Source organism: Gavia stellata, chromosome 8 (genome assembly GCF_030936135.1).
Source record: "Gavia stellata isolate bGavSte3 chromosome 8, bGavSte3.hap2, whole genome shotgun sequence".
NCBI classification, from domain to species: Eukaryota; Metazoa; Chordata; class Aves; order Gaviiformes; family Gaviidae; genus Gavia; species Gavia stellata.
This window is the reverse complement of record NC_082601.1, coordinates 22,369,720-22,382,816: the sequence shown is the minus strand read 5'-3', so window position 1 is coordinate 22,382,816 and position 13,097 is coordinate 22,369,720. Positions and strand designations below refer to the sequence as shown.

General features: G+C 45.1%; 1 protein-coding gene across 2 annotated transcripts in view; it reads right to left on the bottom strand.

Moving 5' to 3' along the window:
- CERS6 (ceramide synthase 6) overlaps positions 1-10,295 on the bottom strand; it is a 127,638-nt gene extending 117,343 nt beyond the window's left edge. For both annotated transcript variants that reach the window (XM_059820565.1, XM_059820564.1), the window contains exon 1: positions 10,126-10,295. In XM_059820565.1, the coding sequence (XP_059676548.1) occupies positions 10,126-10,295 (170 nt within the window). The remainder of the gene's footprint in view (positions 1-10,125) is intronic.
- Positions 10,296-13,097: the final 2,802 nt, after the last annotated feature.

The window sequence follows — 13,097 nt, the reverse complement described above, 5'->3', positions numbered from 1 at the left end:
ACGATTTCACAGAATCACGGAGGTTGGACGAGACCTCCATAGATCACCAAGTCCAGCCCCCTACTCACAGCACAGTCAACTAGAACAGGACCGTGCCCAGTTGGTTTTTGAGTATCTCCACAAATGGAGACTCCATAATCTCTCTGGGTAACTTGTCCCAGTGTTTCACCACCATTCCAGGAAAAAGTTTGTTCTCATGTTTAAACAGAATTTCCTGCATATCAATTGCTTGTTGCCTCTTGTCCTTTCACTGGACACCACTAAGAAGAGACTGGCTCTGCCTTCTTTACTCTCCCTATCACATTTGTATTTGTGCACACTGATAAGATCCCCCTGAGCTTTCTCTTCTGCAGACTGAGCCATCCCAGCTCTCTCAGCCTCTCCTCATACGTCAGATGCTGCAAATCCTTAATCATCTTAGTAGCCCTTCACTGCCCTCACTCCAGTATGTTCATGTCTTGTAGTGGGGAGACTAAAACTGGACTCATCACTCCAGATGTGGCCTCACCAGTGCCGAGTATAGGGAAATAATCCCTTCCCTCAACCTGTTGGCAACGCTTTCCCCAATGCTGCTGGTGCATTTCTGGCTCATGTTCAACTTGTTGTCCACCAGCGCTCCCAGGACTCCATTTGCAGTTCAATTTGTCATAATCACGTCAATGCAATCACTGCAAAGTTAATTTAGTGCAACGGGTGTTGTAATCCTGGGGAGCGTTTGGCGCTGGAACTGTTCATATTTTCAGGCTACTCTCTTATCACATCAGTTCTCTCCCTTCTCTCATACTAGGTGTGTGGGAAAAGTTGACAGATAAGTATCAACCACCCAATTATCACCCAATTATTGCTTCAATACATACAAAACACGCTCCTGCTTGTGGTCTAACCACTTGGTTTTCTTTTTCTCAACAGCTTCTTTCCAATATGGTGCCCATAAGAGGAATGAATACACCCAACTGGACCCAATCATCTCATCCAGCAGCATGTTTTGGACAAATGCAAGTAGTAAACAGCAGGAAGTTCAAGAAAATCCAATGGACAACTGCAGAAAAGCTTGTCAACAGGGACATTACCACTCATGACCCACACATTACCTACAACTTTGTTTTCAATAGAAGCAACTGGTCTCAGCAGTTGCTGGGGGATTCTGGTCTTGTTGACTCACTGGTCTCATCTCCACAGCAGTGCCCAGGAAAGCCACAGTCCTGACAGTCAGCTGCTGAGAGGCTGGAGCCCTTCAGCTCTCCAACTGAGCAGGTCTCCTCCTGGTTGAGAAGTGCATCAGAGGAGCTCACCACCACCTGAGTTCACCCACCGCCCCCAAAATTTCTAAGCTCACTTTCATTTCACGTAGATTTAATTTTGTCTGCTTTGTCACGCTGTAATGCCCGCAGGTTTAGACTAGCGTTCCATGTTTATGCTGCCCACCTACAAAGTTTCAACAGGTGCCCTATCAAGGCTAATTTCTGTACTTCTTAAGGAATGTATCTTTTTTGGACTGTCCCCTTCACGACAGCACACCAGGCAGTTTGTCTCCAGCTGTGTGGACCACTGCATTTCTCTCAGCAACAGATACGTCACACAGGCACAAGAAATATAAGCAAAAGCAAGCACAAGGGATATTACAGTGTGCCACTCTGATCTTCTTTTCACATTACTCACTTTTGAGATCAGCAACTGCTTTTGAGCAAGCAGGGTCCCTTTAGTTTGCACTGTACAGAACACCCTTATTTCCAAATAAGCAATTTTCTGCCACCACATGAAGGCATCTCTTGCTAGCCTAGGCAGTTCTGCTTGTTTGTACCATTTGACCAGGTAGACTGTATTGGTGCAAAAGCAGCTTTCATAGTTTAAATTTCTGTGTGAGTACAGGATGCCAAACATCGTAGCAAAGTAGAAGCTGAGAGTGGCCTCCGCTTCCACTCTCTTCTCAGTAAGGATGGGAGTCCCAGGGACGCGGTAAACGACAGCCCCAATGAAAGTTCAGTTATCTATACAATGTCGTATAGAACTGAATTCAGCCAGCAACAGAGGCAAAAAGGGCGTGAAGAGATCCCAATTTCAAAGTGAGGATTTCAGCATTGTTTCTATCAAGCCTTTTTCTCCTTCTGCTTGCAGAACCAAAAAACATTAAGTTTATCTCAGAGGATGGCAAATGGGCAATGAGTAGATGTGATGACACCACATGTAATAAATAAGAGAGCCACTTTTCCTCTGGGTCATCCAGTTGCTGTTAAAAATAAAGCAACTAGCTTGTTACAAAGGACAGACAAATACTACTGCATGCACAAATACTCAAACAGCCTCAGGAAGCTAAGATTTTATGCCAATGAACATCCTCTGGGCTCTAACCTCTGTTTTTTGCACCAGTGTAACTATGTCAGCTAGATCTATTTTTTTAATATACTATAGTTTATTCCTCCCCACCCCTAGAGGAGAAACCAAGACAGAGAAGATACTATTAAAAGGAAGCTTTTACTGCACTCACATTGAGAAAAGAATGCAAGTGATTTAGATATACTGCTTTAACCATCCTAGTGTGACCTATGAGTGCAAAGGCAGCTTTTCATCATTTCAGACCAAACTTTAAAATGCATCACTTATAATATTAAAATGCGGTTTTGCTTAGTGAACCTGAAAGATACTTCATGAATACCAGGTAGACTGAAGAACTATAGCATTCTGTTCTTCCCTGTGCAAAAGATAACTTGGATTAATAGCCAATATGCAAATATATATGTATCTTACATATTATAAAATACACAACATGGCTAACTGGATGTTATGCTTCTTTATGGCTCTTAGACATTCTTAGTAATTGCACAGACAATTATCTTGAGAGTTAAAATTCGATTACGTTACATCAGTAACAGTTAGATGAGGCTTCACAATTGCTCAGCAGTATGAAAGCTTACCAACGGCAAAATCTGTGATTATGAGAGGTATTAACTACATAGAAAAAAAAATCATTACAGTTTACTCTCTGGTTTTGGTACAGAAGCCACAGCTTTGTGTTACAGGTCCACTGGCATTATGAAAACCATCTCTAAGATTGTAACTGGCTATGCTAAATACTCCAGCTCTCCCACCTCCACCACAATTTGACTACTTCAGAATAACCAAAAGGTATCATCCTTGTGAGAAATTGATGTATGCCAGATAGTATACAGTCAGTCTTCTGTAAGGACCATCTGCTAAGAAGACTTCCTTGCAGAGGATGGAAGATCTTAGACCATCTGATTGTCAGAAACTTTGCTCACCTTAAAAGCAAGACATCAGTGATTCTTCTTTCAAGTGATCAGAGACCCACATGTTTCCCTCCCTTTCCCTTGACCTGGATGCCCATCCCTGCTGCACTCCCAAAATCTTTAAGTGCCCAATGAGTGAACGGAGTCACTGGTGTGGGAGACCACAGAGCAATCAAGATGTTAGACGAACACCTCCAAGTATCTGTTGATACACATCATACGCATCTGACTGTCCATAAGGTGCCAACTAGAGTCTTAAGCATACTACTGAATATTATACAAGGTTACATAACTTATGAAAGTTACATACTTTTAGGCTGTAATTTTAACTTCCTTCTCAAAAATCCAAGACCACCTTGAGAAAGGCACAGAAACCCCAAATGCTAATTAACTGTCAAACTACTGTAGGCATAGGATATTTAACAACTGTTGGAAAAAAAAGCAAAACAAAACACAAATATGGTCAAGTAAGCACTGTTCAGCTCAGGCATCCCCTTCCTCTCTACACTGTTAACAGATAACAGAGAGAGAGTCAAGGGAACAGATTTCCCTAATGTTAATTTACTAAATACTTTGTATGGACTAAGACGACACTGGTCTGCAGATGTGTAGAAAGAGGCAGCATACCAGAAGCTCTTCTTTTTCTGAGAATAAATTCTTAGCAAATGCCTGTTAATCAGTGACACAGGCAGAAGTAGGAGCAACTGAAAGAGCCACAGACAATTTGGATCCAACTGCACAGTTACAGGAATCCAGGGAGGAATCAAATGGGAGTTTCTAACAGTAACTGGAACCTGCACTCAGACAAAACCCCATTAATGGCAGCTCTGCCCCAGTAATAGGTTCCCAGTACCCACTAGTGACCTGTCACTGAAACCTTTCCCTCAGCTGACCTGTGGTTTGGCTGTCATACTTCCATCTCCTGGATATTTTAGAAATCAGTTATAATGGCATTCTCTACTGGAGATCAACACATATTTCCCAATTAACTCCCAATTTTGAGATTGGCACTAATGTGCATCTATAAATTGTCCTTTACGAAGGACATTTAAATAGCATGCATTTTATCCACTCCACCTTCTTTTAAAGGAACACTCTCAGCTTACATCTGAACACACAACTACATTACACAACAGAGATGTATACCAACCAACACAGGCGGGAGGTGGGAGAGTGTACAGCGCAGTGGTCAGAGCTGGTAAGACAGAGCTCCATCCATGCCAAGACAGACAATGGCTCTCCAGGTAAAAATAATCATTACATTGTGAGGTATCTACTTGTGTTAGTGGCTGAAGCTCAAAAACTGCAACCCTAGGAAACAAGAACTGGTTATGTAAAGGAACATACAAATGAAAGAAAATTAATAGTTGATGAAAAGAAACACAGAAAAATGGATAGTACAATCAGCAAAATAGAAATTTATTTTAAATCTATTTACTGTTAATGCTCTATTGTTACTATTTGATAACGAAATTGGTTTAAAGTTTAAAGGAAAGCTTTTTCAGTTATTTTCTTTACATCGCCTGTGCCTTTTCATAGGAAGCTATCAATTTCAATGTCCTATTCCATTTCAACTGAATTAAGCATTTATTAAATAGTAATCAAGCAAAAAAAGACCTTACAGGTAATCTTAGAAAAAAATAAATTATAAAAAAATATAGAGAAAAAACCAAGAACATTATTGTCAGTGAACACATGCATCCACTTACACACAGGTGAATTATACCTGAACAATCAGATTACACCTAACACACAGGGAACTAAGCAAGCAATCTACAAATATCACAGCCTACAAACAGGTTTTGACAGAAATAACGATCATTGCCCCACCCAACCTTCCCAGATGAGGTTTTGGGCTGCTGGAAATGCAGCAAGTTTGTACACCCTCTTCCAAATTCTGTATCCTCTCTAGCCTCCTTGTTGTTATAAGAAAGCACCGATACTAGATGTCGTAGGGATTACAAAAAACAAATTTGTATGTATACACCACATACCAGAAACACTTGCAAGGCTTTAATGTATTGTCACCTGAATTAATTTTTAGTTAGCAAAATATACATATATATATGTGCACACACACAGTCATTGTATTATGTCACCCTGATCCACCAGGAATTCTACTGTGTCATACTAAATGAGAGTCAGCTGAGGTTACCTTTGAGGCTGAATTAGCATTATAAAAGCAAAATGTCATAAAAAAGTCATGAATTTCCATACACTCAATGTCTGGAGTATCTTGATCTGACTGATAGTACATGACAAGGTTGGCTCAGTTTAAATCAGTGCAGCTGAGGGGCTGTTCCTACATATAATCAAGCTATCCCTGACCACATGAGCCATTCCATCAGCTGAGGAATACCAACTTCACCTTTGAGAACTCACACACACGCATGCATGCCCCCTCCCCACGTCCCGCCCCCCCCCCCCATCAAGGCCGGAGGACAATAAAGGCATTATAAGCCTAATTTGCTGATTTATGGAGCTATCTCATTAGGTCCGAGCCCAAACTGCTGCTTACAAGTTGAGGGAAATAAAGTATACTGCAACTACAATGCAAAGATGAGATATGAGAAACTTAAGTAGATGAGCCAAATGTAAAGAAAGCAGTAATATCAGACTACTTGACTCAGAAGATTGCTAGACCACATCAGAAATCTGTTTAGTTAGCACTTCTTTTGGAGGATTCAGCCAGCTTCTCCCTTGAGAGAAGTCCCTAAAGCAGAGGCATGTTACCCTCTTGCTTTGCGTCCAACAAGAACACCTATTGCTGAGCGAACATTGTTTTCATATAACCACACACCCCTCACAGAGGACGTGCTTGGGAGGATAGGAAAGGATCCTGCTTCTGAGCAGCGAGGTCTAGTGCAGAGGGAGAAGAGCTATGTAATCCCATGAAAGAAAGAAGAAAAATTGTATTTGCCGAGGATAACAGGTGTTTCTTTATCTTTTTAGGCCAATCAAAACTACCACACCCTGCTATTACTAAGACCAGTTTCAATGCAGCTTTAAACCTGTCTTGCCCGCATTAGAACTGGAAAGGATCCTGGGAGACAGAGACTGGTATTATTAAGCACTTATGTTATCTCCTTATAGCTGAAGGCATTGTATAGTACAGGACAGGATCCTTAATTGCTTACATGCCTTTAAAAAAATAGTAAGAGATACAAAATGGATGGTTACGATGAAGAAATATGTCCCCACATTACCACTGCATTGCTAAACTCCTGGCATCTTCCAAATTACTAGGTAACACTATCTTTGTGCTTAGTTATTATAGTTTTCTAAAATGTACTTTATGTTTAAAGAAACAGATGAATGAGAAGGAAGGGAAAAGAGAAAAGGCTGTTAAGGTATTTTAGCACCTCATCCATAACTATGATCGCATCAGCAGACAGATCCACTAAATCTCATGGTTATGAGATTATACCTCAGAGCAAAGCTTATTTCAAGAGCACTCATCAGCATCAGATCCAATTGCTTAAGTGATTCAGCATACACTTAATGTTATAATCTACTTTTTCCTTTCATTCCATAGTGCTGGTCAGGGATAGCAGGACAAGGAAATCAACAAAAAGTAGTTTATTTGAAAGAAAGAAAAAAATTCAGAAGTGTCTGGATTCTTTTCTTGACTTGGTTAGTTGATTCACCAAATGAGTAACAAAAAAAAAAAAAAATCCCAGCAGGATTAACTCTGTTAATAATGGGTATAGAAAGGTAGAACAAAATTTCCAAGTTCTGTCGTTTCAATTTCACACAAATATATAGATATATAGAATACAAATACATATATAAATGAAGTCAACTTTTAACCCTTAGCATGACAACTTTTATGCCCCAGGCACATCAAGAACTTTGTAAGCAAAGACAAGTGAAGTCCAAATTAGAACTCCCCCTGAACCATATTTCTTACTACTGTGAAGATCCATGAAGTTAGTCACCCTTGCTAGCAAGGGAAGTAAAAACATACTGCTCCAGCAGCCTAGCAGTCAGCTGCTGTGAAGGAGTCCAAAAATAATGGATATAAAATACGTAATCAGATTCTTAACACCTTGTGGCTGCTTCCCTACCAGTATAAAGGATTACAAGAGCACCTGTATTAGGCATCTTATGAAACAAAATAGAGAATACACTGATGTTACAAATATTGCAGTACAACCATGGATTTAAAGTAGACCTGGGGTTTTTTTTTAATTTATTACAGCATCTATTTTTATTTTTTCTTCAGTTTCTACCATTGCAAAAACAGGCAACTGTTACACATCTGCAAAAGCTTGTTCCAGGATGTAGCATGTACAACATCAGTCATTCACAACTTGAGTTTTGAAAGGAAAAAATGTAGCTGTTTTAATATACAGAAGAATAAAAAATTATCAGTTTAACAGATATTCCTCTCTTTTCCCTTCCAAATCTTGTATAGCTTTATCAGTTGAAATAATTGCAAGCCTTTAATTAATGATGTGCATGGGGCATTTCTGTAGCTCCCAACAAAGTACAGAGGTCTGACAAAATAAATTACTAATGAGCAATACTAGGCTTGATCTTTCCCCCATTCAAGTCAAAGACAATCCCCCTGCTTTGATCAGTGGAAGCAGGTCCAGTCACTTTTGCTCAGCCTGCTTTAATAAAATGCTCTACATGAAAAATCACAATTGTAGCATGCCGTGTGGATTAATGCCACACAAAATGGCCTGATCTTCCTCTCACAGTGGAGTTTTGCAATTGATTTGAAATTAAAAAGGAAAAAATACGTACTTAAGTAATTGTTAATAAAACCTCTTTGGAGGTCTGTCACCTACTATCAGGCTAGCAGAACTCATTTCCAGATCTAAATTTCAGAATTAGCCTATCAAAGATCAGATAATTATGAAAATGAACTGATTTTCTCATCTGTATAACTCACACTTAAAAGTATGAAGTACTGCAAAATTAAAAATTATTTTAATTGAATGAAGAAAAATAACCAGAAGGAGTGGCTACAGGCTACTAAATAATCAGAGTAGCTCTGTAACACTAACAACAGCCACATCAGAACTAGCAGAAACAACATGATTCTAAGTTTAGGCTGAAATTGTCTCCCTGACTAACTGTTCCTAAATCTAAACACAGCCCTGCTGCGATACATATTGCAGTTCAGATGGCAAGAGATGCAACATCACGCACCCACTTTCAGTGTTCGAAAGTACATGTTGTACAGACTGCAAGGGAAAAAAAACCCTAATGATTTGACATTATCTAAATAATACTTAGCACTCAAATTGTAACTATATTGCAGTATTTAACTCAGGATAAGTGTATAAATCAACTTTTCATAACCTCAGATTTTCAGGCAGACCACAAGTTTTGTTGCCTTTTTCAGTAAATCTGTAAAGCAACACAGAAGTTAACAACAGCCCAGACAGCTTATTTCTCAAAACAAACACGGTCCTCCCAACTGAGTCATGAAAACAGCCAAGTTTTTCACAAACCAACATCCCAGGTGCCATATTCTAACCAGGGCGAGAGAATACTTAGGAGATGCGGAGTGCTACCTGGCAGATCGGCTATTTTATAATTTTTAAAGCATCTTTATAGCCTTTCTCTGGCACGTGGTAACTACTGGTCTTCCTTTACCTTCCTTGACTACCCTCATAACATTGCCTAGGAAGGCAGCACGGAAAACACGTAGGTGTTGGCATAGGAAATCGTTCTTTTGTTCTCTGGAGATGGAGGGAACACCACCTTTGTCAGGCAGCACAGAAGCGCACAAGTGAGGACCCACTTCGCTTCAGCTGCTTCCCTGTGACAGGCGGCCTCTGTTAACAGTCACAGAAACAGTCATCGCTGACCAATCGCTACTTTGACGTCCTGTGTTTAAATATACATAGATATGTATTTATATGTTTGCTGCATTCAAAATACACTCAAAGAACGGTGAGTTTGGTTCAGCGATAAACAGCGTCTGGAGTGTTTCTTCACCGAGATCCTACATGCTGACAGCACTTGGAGTATTTCCGATGTATGGCACGGACCGCTCACACCGCTACCACACAAACTGGCCAAGCAAAACTCTGCTCAGCCATGCCTCACCCTCAGGCTGGCGGTCACCACCAAACTTCCCGTTCCCACCTGACGCCCAGGTGTAACTGCCGCCGCTCCGCTGCCCTCCGCCTCCTCAGCCGCGCAGCGCCAGCGCCTCGCGCCTCCGGCGGGAGTTAGGCCGAGTCCTGCCCCACGGCGGAAGGCGCTCCGCCGCCGCGCAGAGGGAGGGCAGCGCGGGCTTCGCCGCGGTTGACAGAATCACTAAGGTTGGAAAAGACCTGTAAGATCATCAAGTCCAACCGTTACTCTCTAGAGAGCGACCCTGCAGCGGGGGCACGGGCAAACTCCCCTGCCGGGACAGTTTCCCGCCCCGGCCCATCCCCACAGTGCTTCTTGCGGGGCTTCCCTGAGGGGGGGGGGGGCACGGACCCCGCCGCAGCCCGTGGGTAGCGGACCGCGGGCGGGCAGGCCCCGGCTCGCACAGGTACCGGAGGGCCCTTCTCCCTCCAGCACCAGCAGCGGGCCGGGGCGCTGCGGCCGCCGCAGGTGGAGGGAGGGCTGCGCCCTTTCCCGGGGAGACCTCGCCTCCTAGCGCCCGCGGCGGGCCGCGCTGCGGGCAGCGGGAGGGGAGCGCCGGCTGCCTCCCGAACCCCTCCACCTTCCTGCATCGGGCCCGCTACGTGACCGACCGAGGGCGGAGGGAAAACGTAAGAGCCTGGCAAGGCCGGGAGATAAGCGGCAGCGGCAGGAGGACGCCGGACAGCCAAGGTTCCCCGGCTGCCCCTCAGCGAGCGGCCGCGGCCGGCCGCGCGGCCCGCCCAGCCCCGCCGAGCCCGGGGCGGCACGGGCGGCTCGGCGTTACCTTTCGAAGAGCAGCCGGATCATGAAGATGCAGAAGGCCAGGGGGAAGGCGAGGTAGAGGTCCTCCGCCTGCGGGAAGGCGGCTTCCTCCGTGCTCTGCAGGTCCGCCCAGGTGACGTTGTGCGGCAGCCAGAACCGCTCGTTCCAGAACCAGGCGAGGATCCCTGCCATCTTTGCTTTGTCTGCCGCGGCGCCCCCCGCTCCGCTCCGCTCCGCCCGGCCTCCCTCGCCGCGGCGAGGCGTGTGCGAGTGGCTGCCGGGGTAGGGGAGGATGGAGGCGTGTGTCAGCCCTGCAGCTGCGGATGATGCTGCCGAGCGGCGCGGCGCGCTGTGCCGGCTCCCCGCCCCGGCCGGGGCAGCGGCCGCCCCGCCTGTCACACGGCCGCGCCGGCCCCCATTGGCTCCCGCCCGCGCCCCGCGGCGCGGCTGCCCCGGGTCCGCCTGAGGAGCACGGCTGGCCCCGCCGGGCGGCCAGAAGCAGCCTTCCCCCGGCACTCTTCCCCTTCCAAAAAACCCCACCAAACCGTGAACTAGAAAAGGAGGCGGCCCGAGCGAGCGGGGACCCCCGTCCTGCGGGCACTCACCGCGGCCGAGGCTGCCGGCAGCAGCGCGCTGCACCCGGCGGGGACGCAGCCTCCGCTTCAGCGCCGGGTCGAGGTCCAACCGGCCTGGCGGGGACGTCGCTCCGCGCCTCGTCACCCCAGCTGGCCGCCGCGGCCTGCCTTCCCGCCGCTCAGCCGGGCTGACCCGCCCTGCGGTATTGCCGGGCTCCCAGCGAGCCTGGAAAGGCTGTCGCCTGGTTTAAATAGGCAGAGGGCAGCAACAAAAAGCCCTCCCTTTCTGAACTCTGTACAACCACACGGACCGGCGTCGGCTGCCTCAGCCTGCTCCCCGCGCGAGTAACCCCTGCCAAGAGCGCTGCTCTGTGCCCTCTCCTGCCGAGGCGTTCAAATGGGAGCGGACTGTCCTCGGTGAAAGGACCCTCTGAAACATTGAATGACTTTGCGTGTACAGCAAACAGGCGTAAATGAGGCATGGAAAAGTGTCTGAGAGCACACCACTCCTCAGCAACAAAACAGGTTAGCACTGTGGCTTTGCACTCCCAGCTAAAGAAACCCTTCATGTCTTTACATAGGTTTTTACTTTCGGTGCCTTATCTCACTGCCCAGTCCCGCTAGAGACAAGCTGCAAGAGGAAAACTGTAATTGTCTCCACTAGACTTTACAGCAAAAGCAACTAGCAGGCTTTAGCGTAGCTGTAGCCGCTGGGCCATACACATGGTGGTCTAGGCACACAAAAAATTACTTCAAGTGGTAGGTATACCGCTCATGTAACCACTATTTTGTCTGCCCTGCCTCATTTTATTTTTGATGGCTTCAGTTTTCTCCCCTGTATCATCACACTCTCCAGCTGGCTACCGAATACTGAGACATTGACTTTTGCACATGGCATACTCCAGAGTTTTATCATCCTGCCTTTAGGTTTTCTGCTACCTTGCTCTTTTCCCCCCACTGACTATTTGCGCTTCCTGAAAAATTAATCGCACAGCTCCTCATGTCTGTGCTGAAGAAAATACCAAGTTAAACACAAGATCCTGATGCTGTGAAAAACGCTATACTGATTTAAACAAAACATTTCTGTATATGGAGAGAATTTCCATCTAGGACATTTTGGGGAAGTTTCAGGGAATGCTCTGGGCAGGATGGCTGAGGAGCCATGCGGGTGAACTGGCCACTGGAGCTTTCTGTTTTATTGCTGAGCCAACATCCTAAATGTCTGTAAATATTCTGATTGAGTTATTGGGGTTGCTTCTTGGGGAGCAAGAAAAGAGCTGGCAGCTGGAGGCTGCTCCATGGACACCTAAGTCCTTCAAATTGCCTGGAAAAAAGCTTGGGCTCTAGCACCACTGCTAGATCTGCCTGCCCCTGTCTCTTCCTTCACTACGGTTAACACGGTGCTCACTGCCTGCGCCCATCTGAGCCCTCAGCTCGCCACTGGTTCCAGCCCTGTGCATAGTCTTCTCAGGATCCTACTGTGAGTCTCTGACATGAGCTATCTGTCAAAACCCAGGGCTTTGCTGTGATTTCAGTTCTGAGGGAAAACTGACCATGGGAGTTGCACACCTCTAATGCAGCTTTCGTCACTTACAAATAATGATTTTCCAAGCAGAAGAAAACATTTCTTTGCTCAAATCAGCAATACCTCTTTTAGCCAGTGCCAAAAAAGTAACTGGCTAGTATCGCCCTTCCTCCTTCCAACCTCTCTGCCTTGTTCTGACGGCTGGCTTTCATCCCTCTTCCAGCTGACCTAGAACCGCCCTAGAACTTCCCCTGGGAGCTCATCTTCCAGCCCTATCTCACAAACACCTGAGCTGGCTCCTGCACATATACATATGCCTCTTCTCAGTTACAATACCCAAATCATGCAGATCACTCCATTTTCTGAATGGACTTGCATAAGCCAATCTTAAATGGTGATATGAGCGTTGTGCTCTTAGAAGCATAAACTTTGAAACCTATTGATGAAAAGCTCTTTAATAGCGGAAAATACACAGATAACCATTTGCTTCATTAATGATAATTGTGCTTAAGTTAATTTTAATCAGAAGATTCCTATCATTTTTCTGCACCTGAAAGTGACCTGTCTTTTTGCAGCATACTTCAATATTCCAGTCAGTTTAGAAGTATATTCAATATTTATGTCTGTTCCCAGTACAATGAAGTAGTTCTTTCCCAGCCAGTACTGAGGCTCACAGGCGCTGGTGCTTGGCATTGCTTATGTACAGATACAGGAAAGGAACAGATCTTTGCAAAGTGAACCTAGCAACAGTAACAATCTGATGATGCATAAGAGGTTAATTCCTGCTGAACAATTAGTGTAATTGACTTTTGTGTCAGACTAAAATTATGTTAGGATGACAGATCTCTAAGCATATCTGAAAATTAATGACATTTCTGAAACATTTGGGAGGAT